The 19,067-nt window shown below is 42.8% G+C and overlaps 1 protein-coding gene across 1 annotated transcript; it reads right to left on the reverse strand.

Annotated features, from left to right (window-relative positions):
- Positions 1-1,306: 1,306 nt before the first annotated feature.
- Positions 1,307-18,255, reverse strand: XKRX (XK related X-linked). Its single transcript, XM_026483555.4, has 3 exons — positions 16,735-18,255; positions 12,229-12,497; positions 1,307-7,063 (listed from the first exon to the last, which is right to left on the reverse strand). The coding sequence occupies exons 1-3, from the start codon at positions 17,067-17,069 to the stop codon at positions 6,318-6,320; spliced, it is 1,350 nt and encodes a 449-aa protein (XP_026339340.1). The 5' UTR covers positions 17,070-18,255; the 3' UTR covers positions 1,307-6,317.
- Positions 18,256-19,067: the final 812 nt, after the last annotated feature.

Below are 19,067 nucleotides of genomic sequence, written 5' to 3' on the forward strand. Positions count from 1 at the left end.
CATATTGTTTGTTTTGTTTTTACAAAAATAGGATCACTGTTGAAGTAGGAGTCTCAGAATTTTTTTTTTAAGTTTCATACAAATAGAGAGTGAGCATGTGTCAAAGTTTAATTTTAACTCAGAAAGGAGGAAACCAGCAAGATGGCAAAGTTAACTCAAAAGAGGATATGAGAACTGGTATTTTATAGTTAGTTTAAAAGCAAAGAAATGCTAAAATAATGCCAAAATGATATTGCTAAGTTAGAATTAAAGCTGATTCATGTCCTGCAGGGCACTAAGAACCAAAATCATGCTTTTAGGTGGATAGAAAATCTTGTTGCATTTTGTCAGTTTTCTAGATTTGGAAAATGACTAAACCTTAATCACTTGTGCTAAATTACAATTCTCCAGACATAGAGAGTTAGATGACCCTCAGGCCTGTTAGAAAATGCTCTTAAGGTGACATTAAAGCATCAAGTAATCATCTTTTCCCTTTGTGTTAGTTTCCTAGCCACTGTTGTGGCTTAAAAAACACATTTATTTTCTTAAAGCTCTGGAGGTCAGAAGTCCAAAATCAGTTTCACTGGACTGAAATCAAGGTGTTGACAGGGACCTGCTCCTTCTAGACACTCTATGGGAAAATCTGTTTCCTTGTGTTTTATAGCTTCTAGAGATGCATTTCTGTTTGTGGCCCCTTCCTCCATCTTTAAAGCCAACAGTGTAACATCTTCAATATCCCTGTCTCCATCTTCACATCACCTTCTCTCTCACGAGGACCTTTATGATTACATCCAGCACACCCACATAATTCAGGGTAATCTCTCCATCTAAAGGTCAGCTGATTAGCAACCTCAATTTCCCACTTAATTCCCCCTTACCACGTAACGTAACATATTCACAAATTCTGAGGAATAGGACGTGGAGATCTGGGAGGGGGACACTATTCTTCCTATGACACACTTGTTTCCAAGTTTTGAATAATTCTTCATAATCTCGTCCTATACATTGTTTTTCAACTTGCTTTTTTTCACCAACCTTTTCACTTAGCACATACTGTATACATCTACCCCATTTTTTTTAGTAGACACACAACACTACATTAGTTTCAGGTGTACAACTCAGTGATTTGACAAGTTTACACATTGTGCTTTGCTCACAAGTGTAGCTACCATCTGTCACATCACTATTACAATATTATTGACTTATTCCCTATGCTGTAACTCTTATTCCCATCACTTAGTCATTCCATAACTGGAAACCTGTATCTCCCACTCCCCTTCACCCGTTTGGCCCAATCCCCCACTCCCTTCTGGCAACCATCAGTTTGTTCTCTATTTATAGGTCTGATTTTGCATTTTGTTTATGCATTTTTTAGATTCCATTTATGAGTAGAATCCTATGGTATTTGTTTTTCTTAGTCTGATTTATTTCACTTAGCATAATACCCTCTAGGTCTATCCATGTTGTCTCAAGTGGCACAATCTCATCCTTTTTATGGCCACATAATATTCCATCACACACTCACACACACGCGCACACACACACATTTTCCTTATCCATTCATCTATTGATGGACACTTAGGTTGTTTCCATATCTTGACTATTGTAAATAATGCTATAATAAACATAGGGGCACATATATCTTTTTAATGGCTGGACAGTATTCCAGTGAAAGAATTGTCAGAATTTAATCATTTCCTTATAGATGGAAATTTAAGTTGTTACCAACTTTTCACTGTTACAGCACAGGTAGTGCTATAATGAACATTCCTGTACACATCTCTTTGCACAAGTGTGGCTATGTTGCCAAAGGAAAAATGCCTAGAGGTTAAAATTCTGAGACAGAAAGTATGCCCACTTAATTTTGACAAATACTGACAAACTGCCTTCCAAAAACTTACGCCAATACTTTACTCTCATACCAGTGATGAGAACCAGTGGTTATTTATCTCCAATATCACTTAAACTTGATATTTGGGATTCACTTTTGAGTCTTTCAGCATCTATAAAGCACTCTGAAATATCCACATAGGTTTTCCTGGTACAAAATGAGCTTAATAATTGTTTAATAAATTAAAGGTTAGAACAATGTAAATTCATACGTACAGCTCAGATGGCTTGTCCCAACAATGATACAATGGTAACAGAGCTAATATGTGTCAATGTGCCGTGAATATAATACAGTGCTATTCAGATGTTATTATCTCTATACATGAAAGTGTACTGTTTTCACACTTACTTCCCATAGCTCACACAGGTTGGCCTTGCCACTTTCTGGTTTCACATGGTATATGCTTTGTTGCCAAGGCTCATATCATACTTTCACTGTGCACCTCAGAGGCTCTAAGATCTAAAGTGTGTGACTAATGGTGCTGGTCCTTCAAGAGGAAAGGCATACGATTCTGGGCATGTGTGTCCCCTGAAGACAGTAGTAAAGCCCAATAGCAAAAGTTTCAGAGAATGAGGAGTCCCCCACTCTTGGGCAGGTAAGTATTTTGGAGGGTCCAGAGTCTTCTGCTTTTATACTAAGGGACTTTTCATAAACAACAACAACAAAAACCCCCAAACCTGTGGAGTTCTAAGATCTTCTTTTTAAGTAATCTCTACAGCCAATGAGGGGCTTGAATTCACATCCCTGAGATGAAGAATTGCAGGCTCCATGGACTGAGCAGTCTGGCACCCTGGAACTCCACAGGTTTAGATGGAATGTCCCGGTGAATGTTCTACACTTCAGCTGCCCACACGACCCTTACCCTGGAAGCAGCAATCGACTGAGTGCTGAGGACCATGACCTTGAGAGGTGCTGGAGGGAGCAGGCTAGTTGAAAGAGCACTGAATGTTGACTTAGGCTCTCAGGACTGTGACAGCTGGGGGAGGAGGGGCGTTATTCTTCAACATCCTTATCCCTTGGCCTGTTTAGAACTAGGAGTCAGCTTCTCAACAGGAGTAAGGGCAGTGTTGCTATGAGGAAGGATTAGAGAGTGGGCTTCAGCACTCCCCTGCTGTGATTGGCTATTTGTCGGGGGAAGGGGGAAAGATTCATATAAACCTGAGTAGTAACTGCTCCCTCCAGTTTTATTTCCACCACCAGGGTCTGGAAGCTGTGTGTTTAAGAACACACAGGAGACAAAATCTTAAAACTAGAAAGGAAACGGGTCCACCTACTACTATCCCCCACCTTATACCTCCACTCCCAGTATATAAGTACATGTGAACATTAAATATAAGCTCATATAAGTACACGAGAACATTAAATAACATCAACCTATGAGTGCATGTGAACACATACTCAATTTTCATCCCAGTCCTTTTAGGACTTGACCTTTTTCTGTCTAGAGTAAATTGAGTGATATCTCCTGATTACGAGTGTTTGTAAGAAAGAATGTTTGATATGAACCCAGGCACAGCCCAGAAAAGATTCCTGGAAACACTAACATATTAAACTAATTCCACAAAGGACCTAAGAGGATCTAGAGGCTTATGTCACGATGAAGAGTGTAAGCTCTGGAGCCTGGGTGCCTAAGACTGAATCCTGGCTCTGATATTAGCCGTGACTTTATTCTATGCCTTAGAATCTTCATCTGTAAAATGGGGGATACTAGTACCTACCTCATAAGGGATTGTTTTGAGGATTGAATGAAATAATGCATATAAAGTGCTGTGCCAGACATACAGTAAATGCTTATAAATATTAGATATTATTTAATTCTCCTACAGTGCCTCACAGTTCTAATGCCGCATAGTCTTTAAAGCATTTGTGGAACAAATGAAATTGACAACTATGAGTTTATTTAATACATTTCCTTAAGATGTTCATTTGCCCATACTTAGCCTACCAAATAGCCAATAATATGGGGGGGAAAAAGCTGTTGCTACGATAGCTTCTCTTTCCCCCACACTTCATGGTTCTGCCTTCCTTTTCCAAGATCCATTTGCTGGCCCCATCTCCGCCTCCTCTCCCACTAAGACTCGCCCCTACACAAGTACCCTGTGTCACTTTGAGATTTCAAAGGATAAAAAGAGAGTAGTCAATTAAAGAGATGTTTGCAGATGGGAGCACTTCCCTTGCCCCACCACCACATTCCGAAATTTGTCCTTTCCTTGTAGATCTAGAAGATTGCTGTGGAACAGAAAGGCCACCACCTAGAGGAGGTTCTGAGAGTTCATTTGCATAATGTATCCCTAGAATCTCTTCTCCTTGGGTAAGGGCAGCAGGTTTTTCAGGTCCGAAGCTGCTCCACACCCCTCACCCTGCACCCCCTGCATTCCAGCTATATTAAGTCACGGAGGCTGGGAAGTGTGTGTGGGGAAAAAAAATAGTACCAAGGCACATGTTTCTGCCCTGTGTATCTCCACTCTAGTGCTAATTGACCTGCTTGGCTTAGTGTGTGTCACTGTGTTCCCATAGCACCTGTGCCTTAAGTGGCTGATTCACATGGCTTTTAATGGACCAAATTACAGTTCCACGCTGCTTCTGATTTTAATAGAAGGGCATATTAACCACTAGGGAGAAATTATTGCTTGAATTCCAAAGAGACAGTGTGTTCTTCTGGAAGCCTAATAGATTCTTTCAAATTCACCTTAAATAACATAGTCAGAAGATAGGAGTGTGAGCTTTTTATGACACCAACCTAACTAAGTCTCTTCATCAAAGATAAAATGAAGGAGTTGGATTGACAAAGTATCCACTGCTCCAAAGCAAGTCACTCGATTCTCCCCAAATTATTTATCCAATCCTTTTAGCCCCGAAACAGTGGTTGAAGATGGGAAAACCACACCAGACATGCCAGGAAATAGGACGATTCTGGCTAACAGCCCTGCTACTTATAAGAGGGAGCTCCTCCACCATAAACTCCTGACACTGGATAAGAGGACGGGAAATGGCTAAAGATAAACTCCTAACATGATCTCAAGAGTAAAACTGGATCAGGATGAGAAGCTTTAGGTCAGATTGTTCACAATTTCTCAAAACACTGTGGTAGCAACACTTGGTAAATGCTACTAGGAATTCTCAACTTTCCTGGTCTGGGAGAGGTAAACAGTAAATGCTGAGATACTAGGTCGCAGTAGGCAGTGGCCATACTAACCTCCATTCCTTGGTGACCTTAGAGGCATCTAGCTGACATCCCCATCAAAATACCCTACTGATAGGAGAGACATGAGAAAGGGGGGTACGCATTCATCCATTGGGGGTGTGGGAATGAGCAGAAGGTTGATAAACATTTCCTTATTAGAAAATAAAAATCCAGTGGGCAAAAACCAGTACCAATGATGAATTAATGTGATCTGGTTTCCCTCCTCTGTCTTCACTCTATCTTGGCGTATTAGCTGCCATCCAAACCCCAAACAGCATGAAGGTAGTATCTCAGCTATTATTACCTTCTCTCTCCCCTAGGAAAAAAAACCCAGCAAAATACTCAGAACAGTAGGAGACACAAAGCAATCCTCATTTCTTCCATATATTAGAAACATTTTCAATTACAGCTCAGCTTCTCTGAGATCTATATCAAGTAGTAAAACGCCAAGAGCACAGAAAAACCAGGTTGGAGGGAATTCCTGATAACGATGCAAGAAGTGAGAGATTTTACTCAACCACTCCATTCCACAAGCTGGATGCTGCTGCAGGCCCCTGAGAAAGAGTCATTCTGGTTTATGCCCTGAAGGAATCCTACTCCACACTCCCTCCTCGGAGTGTGCCTGGGAAGGGCTGCTTGAAAAGAGAGGTCTTTGAGGAATGATCACTAGTAAAATCCTAATGGAAAGCTAACTTGTTTGGGGAGCAGCTGTTTTTAGTGGTGGCGGTTTTCTTCTTAAACCAGAGTTTCTCATTGGAATTTAAAAAAAACAAAAACAAACCCAGCCATGCTTACAGTTACAATTCCACATTAATCAGCCAGTTTCCTGGGAGGTACCGATAATTAGCAAGTTGTCACATCCTCTGATCAGTCAGGATATATTCTGGTGGAATTCTGGGCCTTCACCTCAGCAATGCCCTCAAGCAAATGAGCAGAGCTACAAGATCACACCCAGAGAGTTTAAGGTGTTTGGAGGTAAATTACCCCCTAGGGCAGCCAAACAGCTGCCCTGGGTGGGAGGGGTGTTCACAGTATCTCTGACCCTTCTTGATATATAGTAGCTACCCTGGGTTTCCAAACATAGCTGTCAATCTTAAGGAAATAAAACCTATTTGGGAGCTGCTCTTTCTTCTTAGAGGCTTACCAGAAAATTCAAGAAAATGTCCTGATGGGTACTCACCTATGAGCCTCATCCTTTCCTTCAATGGCAAAGTTGCTCTTGGCAGCCCCCAGCCTATCCCAAAAGACCCGGAAGACAGAATCTCAGACAACGCTTTGCCTTGCTTCGGCAGCACAGGATGGCTCTGAGTTCTCAATCCTGCCCCGAGGGTGCCGGTGGCAGCAGACACAATGGAGGTAGTCCACTACGTTGTGGGTAAAGAGTGAGCGCAATGGGTGCAAGTATTGAAAGAAAAGGAGCATGAAGCCAATGGAAATCACATAAGCAATGATGAGCTGCAAAGCAATCAAGGAATGACAGTAATTCAGTAACACTTTCACTCCAAAGAACTTGAAAACCAAAACCATGATCACGTTCTCTACCAACCTTACACTATAGTGCAGGCCCATATGCCCCCAGTTCTGACCTTTGTCAACAAGGTCCCTGTCTGCCAATTTCAACTGCAAAGCTGACCAGCAAGAGAAGTTGATGCCCGCATAGAGAACGGTGATGGAAATCAGCACCACCAGGGTGCCGACCCGGCTGAAATTTTTCTCAATGTTATTGGGCATCTGGGCACCACTCCTCCAGAACTTAACCCAGGGCTCAAAGAGGATGATCAGGAAGTTGAGCAGTAAGAAGGGCACAGCTTTCAATTTCAAGGTGGCTGAGAAGAGCACCAGAATCACGAGGCGGGAAGTGATCTCCAATGTCCGCCAGATGGTGATGCAGAGGACTTCTAATGGCCCAAGGCGAATCTTGTATTCATCATACTTGATCTGGATAGCCAACATATTGCACAGGGTAGCCCCATAGGTGACAGATATCAGGGAAAAGACCATTAGCACAGCTGTAAGAAAAAAAAACAAACAGAGAAAATAGACAATCAGACCATGTTGGCGAAGCTTGAACTCAGACCTGGAGGTCCAGAGAGATGAAAGGTGAGGCTTGAGGGCCCAGTTAAGAGGAAATTCACATACAAACACAGCTATGTTAGCACAGGACACAGTGTGCACAGAAAAAAAATGGAAAGAAATAAACTAAAATATATCTTTTGTGATAGAGATTATACCTGTTTTTAAAATCTTTTTTTCTATGTTTCTCTATTTTCTAAATTTCCCACAATGAACATACATTGTAATACTTTAATAATCATATAAACATACAAAATGAACTTTTTAAGAAGAGCGGATCTCAGAAGTAGCATTGAGAGGTCACTAACACAAGAAGAGCACATATAAAGGGATAGGGCAGCACCCACTTGAAGGAACAGGCTTCTGAGCAAACAATGAAGCGGGCAGAAGGAATTCTGAAAAACTCCAGTCCTGGGAAATTCGTAGGTAAGGCCTTTGGTTACAGAAGTCCCTTCTTTGACATATCTCTTCTTTAAGGAACGAATCTTGTATGGCTTCTAGAATGTGTCAGAATGTATACTGGAAATTCCACAAAGGCAAAAAGGACCATGTCTATTTTGTTCTGCGCTGCATCCCCAGAGCCTAACACACCGCCTGGACTATAGCAGGTGCTCAATAAATGTTTGTGGAGTTAATGAAGAATTCTGAATTCAGAGAGGCAGCATAAAATATCTACAATTTGAAACCCTTGGTTCGGCTCTGTGAAAGCTGTGTGCCAGTCACTGGATATCTATGTGCCTTAGTTCCCCAATTCACTGAGATGCTCTAGAATTGCTTGCATTAATCATCACCAATATTAATTTATCACCCAGGCGCTTTGGTATATTTTAGGAATCTCCAAACTTCTACCAGAGTGGTTTAAACATTTTTTTTAAAAACCCACTTCATAGCCCATAACATCCATGCCACTGTGTAGAGTTGGGGCCCTGAAGGGTCAGGGTGCTCCATAACTTGCTACACTAAGTCTCAACTACAGAACACACAGTGTCCCTTTCCTTCTATTCCTTGATACCAAAGAATACCAATCACTAAGACAAATCTACTGCTCTCGAGGAGAGTAGAGGCCTGAGGGGTAACTCATCCAAAAAAGGGGGGGGCTGGAACTTTCTGTTGCCATAAAAATACTAGATCCAGGGAATTGGAGCCACAGAGATGTCAACTTAATCTGCAAGAAAAGTGGAGACTTTCCCATGGAAACCCAAAAAGCAGCACAGCTTCCTTTGCAAGGTCCTTTTCAGCTCTAAGTAGAGTGTTGGAATCTCAAAGACTGGAGAGACTCTCTTGAAGTGTCTACTCTTAGCCTTATTTTTATTCATTATTTTTCCATGTTTATTGAGCTACAATTGACATATAATATCGTATTAGTTTAAGGTGTACAACAAAACGATTTGCTATACTCTTAGCTTTATAAACCACTCTTAGTCCCATCCTTAAGAGTTGATGCTCCTAGTTGGGAACGTCAGAGTGTATGTACATCTAGCCAAGTGTGGTGATGCTTTCCCTTAAATTAGAACTCATTTATTGATAGTAGTGTAAAAAAGAAAGCCTGATGCTTCCAATAAATGTAAAAACACCTTCCATCTGTCTCCCTACAAATAGACTCATGCCATAAGAGATCATAATGCCGTTAGTGAATTTGCTCATCTATGCTGATCCAGATGGCCTCCAAGAGAAAAAGAGATTAGAAAAAGGGGTAGCAAGAAGACAGAAGAGTGGATGAAAATGAGGAAACCTAACCCAAAAAACTGTTTACCAAACTTTAAGAGATGGTACTGTCAGAAAGTTTTTAGTAGGAGAAATCACCAAAGAATTAAAAACAAGGCCTTGGAGAAAGTTTCCCTTACAACCTTTGTAGAGTGATACGTTGAGAAACATGGGCTCTGCAGGCAGGCATCCTGAATTCCAGTCCAGTCTTTGCCAGCTATTACTTATGAAAGCATGGGGGAATTTGCTTAACCTCTCAGTGCCTCCGTTTCCTCATTTGTTAAAATGGGGATAATAAATATATCACAGGGTTGTTGTAAAGATTAAATGGAATAACTACATGTAAGGGACCTAGAGAAACGTTCAGATCGTAGTAGATGCTCTCGGCTAGCTCCTATCATCATCATCAGTCCCCATTTCCAAAAGAGTAGAACATGCATTTCCCCTACTTAGGCAACCAGATGATTTAAAAACTAATAGAATACCTAAAAATAAGCCTTACAAAAATGTGCAAAACCTATAGCAAGAAAACAATACAACTTTGCTGAAGTACATTTCATGAGATATTTTTTAATGTACTTCAATAAAGTTGTATAGTTTTCCTGTTCCAGGCCTTGCACATTTACGGCATAGGTTGTAGAGATATTTCCTGGATGTATACTTCTCTCCAGACTCATCAAGCTGGATATGTTAAAGAGGTAGAGATTTTTGTCAATCATACCTCAATAAAGTGATGTAAAAATATTTAACAAAATGGAGAGATACATCATCTTCTAATACGAAACTGATCGATCCTATAAAGATGTAAATTCCCTCCAAAACAACCTAAATAATTTAATGCAATCCCAATACACAGTCTCAGTGAAAATTTTTTCCTTTTATTGTTGTTACTGTTTTGCTTTGTTTTGTGTTTTGGTGGGAGAATTGACAAACTGATTGTGGAAATTCATCTATTTGGAAGGTTAGGCTAAATCGCCCTATCAGAGAGGAGTTGTGCAAGGCCTTTGTGAGAAGTGCACAAGATCTAAAAGCAATAAAGAACTTAAAGGCATCAAAATTTAATACTTCAGAAAGCCAGAACATTTAAAATGTGTGTATGTACACACATGCAAAATACACAAATGTATACATACACGCTTATCTACAGCAGAGAAAGGACTAACACGAGAATAAGAAAACCGCTCCTAGAAGTTAATAAGAAAAAGACAACCCACTATAAATCAGCAAATTAAAGAACACAATAACCAAACATGAAAAGATACTCAGCTGCTCTCACAATTAAAAGCAAATTATTAAGTAATCAGTTATTTTATAACTATACAACTAAATAATATTTAGTTTAATATATAAAGAAAAAGCACATTCATACACCCAGGTGGGAATATAAATTCATACAACCTTTTGGGAGAGCTATTTGGCAGTACTGATAAAATTCCAAACATGCGTATCTTTTCACCCAGCACTTCTATTGCTAAGAATTTATCCTATGAAGTCTCATTCCGGTACACAGATACTTATAAAGATGTTCTCTGGAGCGTAGTTTGTGATTAGAAAAAACTTTTTTGAATGGAAAAATCAGAAACAAACTTTACTCCTACCAACAGAAGATTAGAGAAATAACAAAGAATGGTCCAGTTCCTATAAGGAAAATATATATTACGTATTTATCATTTATTATACATGTGTGTATACATAACCACTGAAGAAAGATATATTGGCATACTTTTGAAAAAAGACATGTTGAACAGAATGTTTAATCCAGCCCTTTTTGACACAAATACATATACACAGATATTGTATGCATGTTTACATAGCAAAAAAAAAAAAAAAAAAGTCCGGAAGGATATATACTGAATGGTTAACAGAGATTACTTTTGGGCAGTAAAATTACATCTCCTATTTGATATATGTTCTGTGTGGTTTTGACTCCTTACCATAACCATGTCTGATTTTCATAATTAAAATATAAGGACCAAAAATAGTAATACATGGTCATAGCAAAAATTTTAAACCACATAAATTTCAAACCATACAGAAGGGTATAAAGTAAAAGCTAAAAGTCGACGGACTTCTCATTTTCACTCCCCAGAGGTAAATGGTTTCTGACATATCTTTCCAGAAATTTTCTATGCATATACGATTACTTGTAAGTCAATTGGTTTTGCATGCATTACTTCTGTAACATATGCATATTTTAATTAGATTTTAATTAGATATTTAATTAATTTGATGACCTTCAAAATTCTCAGGAGGAAAAGCATCATCATTTCCTTTTCTCTTCACACTACTGTCAATTCTAGATACGTAAAGAGCTTCAAGACCAAAAGTTTCATGAACAATTCTTAGTGGAGGAAAAGAGAAAAGGGGGCAAATTCCCTCCTTACATTCATTTGCGACATGGGGCTTTGCCAAGCAGGATCCGCATCTAATAATAAGGAAATGGTTCCAAGTTGTACCCACAGCTGTATCAGCTCCAGCCCAAGCAGCTGAAGCTAATCTTGAGCTGTTAAAACTCATTAGCAGTACTTTATCTTGACTTTGAAAACATGACTCACATTTCCTCCTCTCCTAGAGGTCTTATTCATCTAAGGATCTGTCTTTTACAAGTGGGAAATTAAGACTGTGACCTCTTGGGTGACTTCCTCTAACAATCGAACAGAAGGTCAGAACTGGGACCAAGCCTCATTCTCATCAGTATTCATTCCACACCCGAATTTCTCTCTCCCCACTGGAGTTGGGAGAAGTAATTAAATCAGTGGCTCCCAAATGTGGCTGATCAGAATCAACTGGGGTATTTTTTTTTTAAATACAGATTCCTGGCCTCCCCACACTCACACTGAGCCAGGTCTGAGTAGGAGATGTAATTTTTTTTAAAAAGGAGCTTTCATCCAGTACTATGTTTTCTCATGATCAGTAATATTTGGGAACCTCTTATTAAAAGATGGCCATCCCTAAGCCAAAACAAACAAAAAACCCTCAGTGTAATTTAAACACTGTGGACTAGAGAAAGTGTCCTACTGACTGCTGGTGTTACCAGCTTCTTCTGGGCCCAGAGAGGGCTTATCTGTGGCATTTTTAGCCTGAAATAGCTTACCCCCGTTAAAGAAATCTGGCAGGCCTAAGATGGCTGGCTCCCCGAGTTCTTTGACTATCTACCAGTGCCGTCCAAAGGTTCTGTAATACCTGTGCTGTCTAATACAGTAACCACTAACCACACGTGGCCATTGAACACTTGAAATGTGGCTAGTATGACTGAGGAAGTACATTTTTTATTTCATGTTTCATTTTAACTGAAGTAGCCACACGAAGCTGGTGGCCAGTGTATTGGACAGCTCAGGTCTGGATTTCTAAGACCCTTGATTTAAATGGAGCCCTCCCCTCTCCTGACCCCACTCACCTCTACCCAGGGGGACCTCTGCAGAGATCAGAGTCACATAGAGCTGATAGGTCAGCTGGGGCACTGAGCCCAGGAAGGCTTGGATCTGTGACATACGTTTGTAGGCATTGCGGTGCATAGCCAGGGTCCGGATGGAGTGGCCCACCTCCCATTCTATCAGCACCTCCTCGCCATTTATTAGCATCTTCTTTCGGGTGAGGCTGACATAGGGCTCCTCCTGCCCCTCTTTCTTCCACAGTGTGAGGTACTTAATCATGGCCTCCAAACATCTGCAGAAGTAAAGCATCACGGGTACTTAACTAAAGCTGTCCTGGGAAGGAAGACTGTAGTGGAAGGGGGATGATAATACAACTCAGGGAGTTTGTGCTACTTTTGGCCAGTCCTTAATTCCTATTCTACTCATTTCTCATGAATCAAAGAGTTTGTCATGCATTCCACAAGTTGCTTGAGTCTAAATCCTTTTTTGTTTGGCTGGCCATCTACTGACCTGAGAACACCACTTCAGAGTGTTTCTTTGAGGATTTAAGGAATTGCTTTGCCTCTTAAGAATAGGCCTTTGGTAGAAATGCACCTTGAACACAAAGATATTATGTAAATAATGTGCTGAGAGAAAACAACGAAGGTTCTTAAAGGCCCTGGTTTTCATAACACCTCAAGTTCCTGAGGTAAAACATTCTATATGCAAAGCCTTCAGCTCCATACTTGGGGCTTTTGAGTTCTGCTTTTCCCAAGACAAAGCCCACAACTATAACTGTCTTGCCAAAAAGTCTTGGAGGGGATCTAGAAAAAAAACCCTCACATCTATACAGTAAACGCCATTCAATAACAAGGGTACTTAAAGGCTTGGCAACTCAGAACTGAAAGTGCTACATACCTAGGGAACATCGAAAGATCTCTCTGAAGGGTGTTTCTGGGGCCTCTTGACCTGTCTGGGGCCAACAGCCTTTTAAACTTCCTCCTTTCTTTACAAAGAGGAAGACATCCTTACGAGAGCCTACCAACCTCGAAATAGCGATAAGACCGCATTTCTTGCTGTATCGCTCCCACATAAATCAGAAGCCTTTAAGCAGTTCTGATGTGGTGAATGGAAGAGAAGCGACTAGGACACCTTGTTTTGGCACACCTGAGTTACCGCTTCCTCCACGCACTCCAGAGTGAATGGAAACTGTGAACTATTACAATAAGTAAGAACAGTTGTGGTGAAAATGAAGCCATCTTTCCTGACGGAGGGCATGGGTTGTATTTATCTTGCCCACCACCCTCATCACATGGTGGGTATTTGATAAATGTTTTCTGAGAAAATGAAAGAGTAAGAAGGAAGAGAAGACGACAGAATGACACAGGGCGAGAAATGATGGGAGGAGAGGATAATAATAATGGCAATGCAATTTAATGGAAAAATAGGCTAAAGACAAGCTCAGATATTTATATGCTTTCCAGGCCTTTAGCTCCCAATGGGAAGGTTTGGAACATGTGCTGGCCGCTATTCTTCACAGCATCCCCCTGAGACTGGGGCATATTTGCCAGTCTGAAGCATGTAGTCTCTCCCTAGAAAGTGGACATTTCAAACTCAAAAACCCGGGACAGGAAAAGGTGGAAGGAGGAGAGAAGAGAGAAGAAAAAAGCTAAGCACATTTCCAACAAAAGATTTTAGATTTTAACCCAGGCCCATCAGTGTTATTGCCGAATAAAATACCGGGGGAGGTAGTGGCAGGAAGCATTCTGCTTATGCTTCTAAAGGCTATTTACTGGTTTAAGTAAGGGTGCTCGCCTTGGCTATAAGCCTCAGTAAATTAGAGTACATTTTCATTTTCAGAAGTACCTTTGTATTTCATACAAGGGAGCCAGGCACTGCAAACACCGTCATGTGCCTAATAGTGCTAATCAAGTTCCTACCTACCTAAAAAGTAATTTGCCTTGAACATACCAAGGATATCATTTATGAGCTTTAAATTGTTTCTTCCCTGCTGTCAGGTTAGCTATTATAAATGCTTTCCAATCATTTCTAGTGGAGGCTAAATAACAAAAATGAAATACAGTACTTTATACTCCATATGGTGGGTCCAAATCAAAGATGGCTTGGGAGGCCACAAAGCAAAGGAGGGAAGTCTAAAGTCTGGACTGGGGCACTACTTGCTGCAATTTGCACCTTGAGAGTGCTTGATCTGTTAACTCAGTATATCACAATTGAAAAGGCTGCTAAGAATGGTTTCCTTGTTCCTCTAGTGACATCTCTTAATAATAATGGCAATATTATTTTTTGGTTTTTTTTTTTTTTTTTTTTAGGGAGAGAGCACGAGTGAGAGCATGTGCATGCGGGGTGGGGGGAGAGAATCTTTTTTTTTTTTTATTCGACAGAGAGAGACAGCCAGCGAGAGAGGGAACACAAGCAGGGGGAGTGGGAGAGGAAGAAGCAGGCTCATACCGGAAGAGCCTGATGTGGGGCTCGATCCCACGACACCGGGATCACGCCCTGAGCCGAAGGCAGACGCTTAACCGCTGTGCCACCCAGGCGCCCCGGGGGGAATCTTAAGCAGGCTCCACACCCAGCATGGAGCCCCACGCAGGCTCAATCTCAGGGCCCTGAGATCGTGACCTGAGCCGAAATCAAGAGTTGGACACTTAACCGACTGAGCCATCCAGGCGCCCGAACATCTCTAAATTTCTTGTTTCTAAGTTCAAGATGAGGACTTTCTTTTACAGCTTAACTTCAAAGATTTAGAATTGGAAAGGAGCTTTAGATTGCCAGGTCCAAAGGTTGGATATAGGCCAGCTGAGTCACATCTGACCAACAGCTGTGGTTTGTTTGGTCCCTACTGTGTTATTTGCCAAAAGTCAAAATGATATTTCACATAAAATCCTGTCTTGGAAGCTTCCCTTGAAAAGTTGGGGAATCTGGCAATACTGGGTCTGAATTCCAACAGTGAAACAATGGGCTGGAACAGTAGAGTAGCTGCCCCCTTTAGGCAAATCATGCAGACTCCAGCTTGCCACACTATGCACTACTCACCATCACTTCTCTAACACTGAGACTTCATTTTCATTTATCATCACACATGAAGCTACTGGTTTTCTCATACTTGGCCTGCTTCACTCATTTATGAGACCGGCCTGGCCCCTGTAAGCGTTTGCATTTGAGACCCATGATCTTGCCCAACCCATTTATCAGACAGATGAAGAAACGGGGGCCCAAGGCATCTTCAGAGATTTCACCAAAGCGATGCAACTAGTCAATGACAGAGGGGGGACCAGACTCCAGGCCGCTGGAATTCCAGGCTGTTTTCTCTAATGGAGGCTAATCAACCCCTCCTTGTTTATATATTGGTTTAAAAAAATTTTAACGCAGGGGACTTCCATCCTTGAACAGTTTCAGACTGTGTTTAGTTCTCTAAGGATGAAATATCTTCCCACTGCAATTACAACACCCACACTCTGACACATATTCTTCAGCTGATTGCAATCAAGACAAACTTGGTCCATTCTTTCCTCCTGACTTCGTAAGTTTTGCAACATCTCCCTAACTTGAAAATCCCATAGCGTCCCGATGAGACTGCTGACACAGATGCCTGTCTCCCTAAGATAAGGCACATTCTCATCCCTTCAAGGCAATCAAAATGGAAAGACTGATACTATTACAGTGTGCCACAGCATCCAGATGGAGAGATGGACCTATCTTCCTCTGCCCCCTCTAACCATGTACCTTTATTGCAGAAAGATACAAAAAGATAAACAGGAGACTGATGAACCAACAGAAAAAAACGAACTACAATGGGTTGGGGTACTAGATGACCACAAATAGCTGAAAATATTTTCCAGATGTCAAATAACTCTGGAAAATTTGAAAATGCCACCACCAGCATCCCAAGCAGCTCAGGGTAAAGAAACTGAATGTGAGATCCAATTTATAGAGTGTCTAAAAGGCAGAGTCAAAATACAATACACTCTGGGGGCGCCTGGGTGGCACAGCGGTTGGGCGTCTGCCTTCGGCTCAGGGCGTGATCCCGGCGTTATGGGATCAAGCCCCACATCAGGCTCTTCCGCTGAGCCTGCTTCTTCCTCTCCCACTCCCCCTGCTTGTGTTCCCTCTCTCGCTGGCTGTCTCTATCTCTGCCAAATAAATAAATAAAATCTTTAAAAAAAAAACAAAAAAAAAACAAATACAATACACTCTGAAGCTATGGCCTGTGTGCACAGGTTGACCACGTCAGCTGGTCCCGTACCGATTTTCACAACTCAAATCCAAATAGTAAACACCGTCTAATGAAGTCTTATCAATGGTACCACACATGGTTTTGGAACACAGGTACATGCCACATGTTCATTGCGGTGGCACTTAAAGTTTCCGATACAATTTTTTTTTTTTTTTTTGGATGATAGGCAGGGAAGCCCAGAGTGGGAGGGAACGGGAGAACTGATTAGAGGCACAGTATCAGTCTTGTAAATATTAGCTTCATCTTTCTCTGCACAAACCCTGTGGGGGGGGGGTTGAAATTAAAAATAGCTCACCTGATAAGAGGTCCCAAGAGGATTAGATGCATAAACAATGATAGCGGCTTGTCTTTGGCCAGATCTCTGTGAACAAAAATGAGGGTCAACTGGACCATTATGGATGAAAACATAAAGAAGGATAAGGTGTATGTCATCCAGTAGGTTTCGCTATTCTTTCGATAGATTCTAACCATGTACAAGGCAGATGCAGCCTCCCCACAGTACAGAAAGGTGGAGAAGAGGATGCCAAATGGAAAGGTAAATCGGGGGTTGGCCCCACGGATGACATCTTCCTCCAGAGATGAAATTGGATCCACGGTGGGCTCCTCAGGAATTTCATAAACGCGGTCCATTGTTGAGGTTCTGGGTGTTGCAGTCTGGTCTTCGAAGCAACCCCCACCCCCACCCAAGAGAACCCTGTAGCCACTGCAGTCCAAGTATTGAAGAGAGCTGTCAAGTACAATTCCAGAGCCGAGATCTGCTAGTTAAAGCAGGAAACCCCTCTTTATAGTTTCAAGTTACACTTGTTGGAGTATGGGATGGAGAACCCGGGAGTACCACTTTGAACTTGACTCTTCATTGGCCCAGGATTCCAATCGTCAACATACGTGCTATGAAACCTGGACAGGGCAAAAGCAAGCATTTTAGCGCCCAGTCCGAAGTCCAATTCCAGGCACGTGAAAGGCTTGGAGACAGCTGCCTCCTTGGCCCCTTCGCCTTTTGCAGCCCCGCAGGGAGGGGGAGTAGCCACTCTGTCGGGGCGCCAACACTCAGCAGCACCTCTCCAGGAGTCCTGACCAGTATGCCCCCTCAAACCTGCCGAGAACTGAACCAGGGCAGAAGAGGGGGTGCAGCCTGAGCGTCCCTTCGGGGGCTCATTGCAGTGCCTAGGTACCCTAAGCTATCGTTAGACTGTGGCTATTGGCTCGCCCGCTCGCCGCTGCTCTCCCGGGACCCGCGCCGAGTCGAAGGTTCTCCAGCCGGCTCCACCGATTCCCCAAGCGCCGCCCCGAAGGCGGCCGGCGGGGGGCAGAAGCAGAGGCACAGCCCGGGCCCGGAGCGCAGTCTCGGGGGCAGAGAAGCCGAGCGTGCGCTACAGGATCCAGAGAAAGCCAGAGGGGCTTCTTCTCCACAGGGAAACTTTCCTAGCGAGGAGCACGACGTGCGGGGCGCCAGCCCGGGAGGGCAAAGGCAGATGTCCTCAGACTCTGGGGCGCCGTGGGCTGCTGGGGTCCTCCCTGGCCTGCAGTTCCAGCTGCGAGAGGTCGGCGGCTTCGCGAACTAAGGCACTGAAGGCGGGGGCGGGCGAAATGGGAGGAACGGCTGGGGCCAAACCAAACCAGCCTGCCAGTTCCAGGGCGGGCAGCCCACGGATGCTCCGTGTGGAGAGGCGCGACAAAAAAGGGGGCTTGGGCTAGCGCTCGGAACGGCTTCTCACCACGACCCCCGGATCCCAGAGGGAGCCACAGCTTTCCTCTTTCCCCAGAGCAGCAGACGCCCACTCCTACCCCGCCCTCCTGAACTAGCTAGCTCGCGCACTAGCTCAACCCACGCGGTTAGGCAGGTGTGTCTCTCTCGGCCTCAGGGTTGAACTTCCCTAGGTCCTATTGCCCTCCAGATAATATCACGGTGGGGTGGGGGGAGACCCGAGAGGCAATTGGGCCATAGTTTCCTTTCCAGGCAAGGCTGTAAGCAGCAGAGGTAAGATAGAAAAGGGGGGTGTCAAGACTCAAGGTCAGCACTGAAAACTCATATTATATGCCTTGATTTTTCACTAGCAAAATGAGGCCAGGATAGGAACTTTAGAATGAACTTTCAGGTCTTTGGCTGGAAGGTTATGAAGAGGTGCCAAACTCTAAATAGACTGGAGAGGAGCCAAGAGAGCTGTTAGTAAAAACTGAGAGGGGTGACTTAAAGAGCTCAGAAAATTGCCAGGATTCTTAAGATCAATCCTCCCCCTCCTCACTGAGCTTTTGTTTCCATGCCTTCATTTGCATAATTCTAAGCCCCAGAGAAACAGAGAAAACATCTGCCTCCTGGTGATAATATAAATGCAACAGAGCCTGTGCCAATCTCTTTTTGCTGCAGGAAGTCAGTAAAAAGAGTATATGAAGAGTGGCCAGCTAGCAGCCACCAAAATGATGGCCTGGAGAAAGACAGTCTTGTCCTTGTGTTGATTTTTAAGATTCCTGCAATTGCTGCCTCCTTTCCCCAGGGCTGAGTCAGGGACAAATCAACTTGTAAAGGTTGTCGCCTTTGAAGCAGGCATGCTATCTTGGTCTGCACCCATGCTGGGAGCTGGGCTAGCTGGGTTAGCGGGCTGATCCTTCCTCCCTTCCTTTTCACAAGGC

The sequence above is a fragment of the Ursus arctos genome, chromosome X (genome assembly GCF_023065955.2).
Source record: "Ursus arctos isolate Adak ecotype North America chromosome X, UrsArc2.0, whole genome shotgun sequence".
In the NCBI taxonomy this organism is placed as follows: Eukaryota; Metazoa; Chordata; class Mammalia; order Carnivora; family Ursidae; genus Ursus; species Ursus arctos.

Coding starts and splice junctions, on each gene's coding strand:
- XKRX (XM_026483555.4), bottom strand. CDS start 17,069: ATGGACCGCGTTTATGAAATTCCTGAGGAGCCCACCGTGGATCCAATT. Junction 12,498..16,734: donor CTCTTGGGACCTCTTATCAG/GTGAGCTATTTT, acceptor TTACTTCTGCAG/ATGTTTGGAGGCCATGATTA. Junction 7,064..12,228: donor AGAGGTCCCCCTGGGTAGAG/GTGAGTGGGGTC, acceptor TTTTTCTTACAG/CTGTGCTAATGGTCTTTTCC.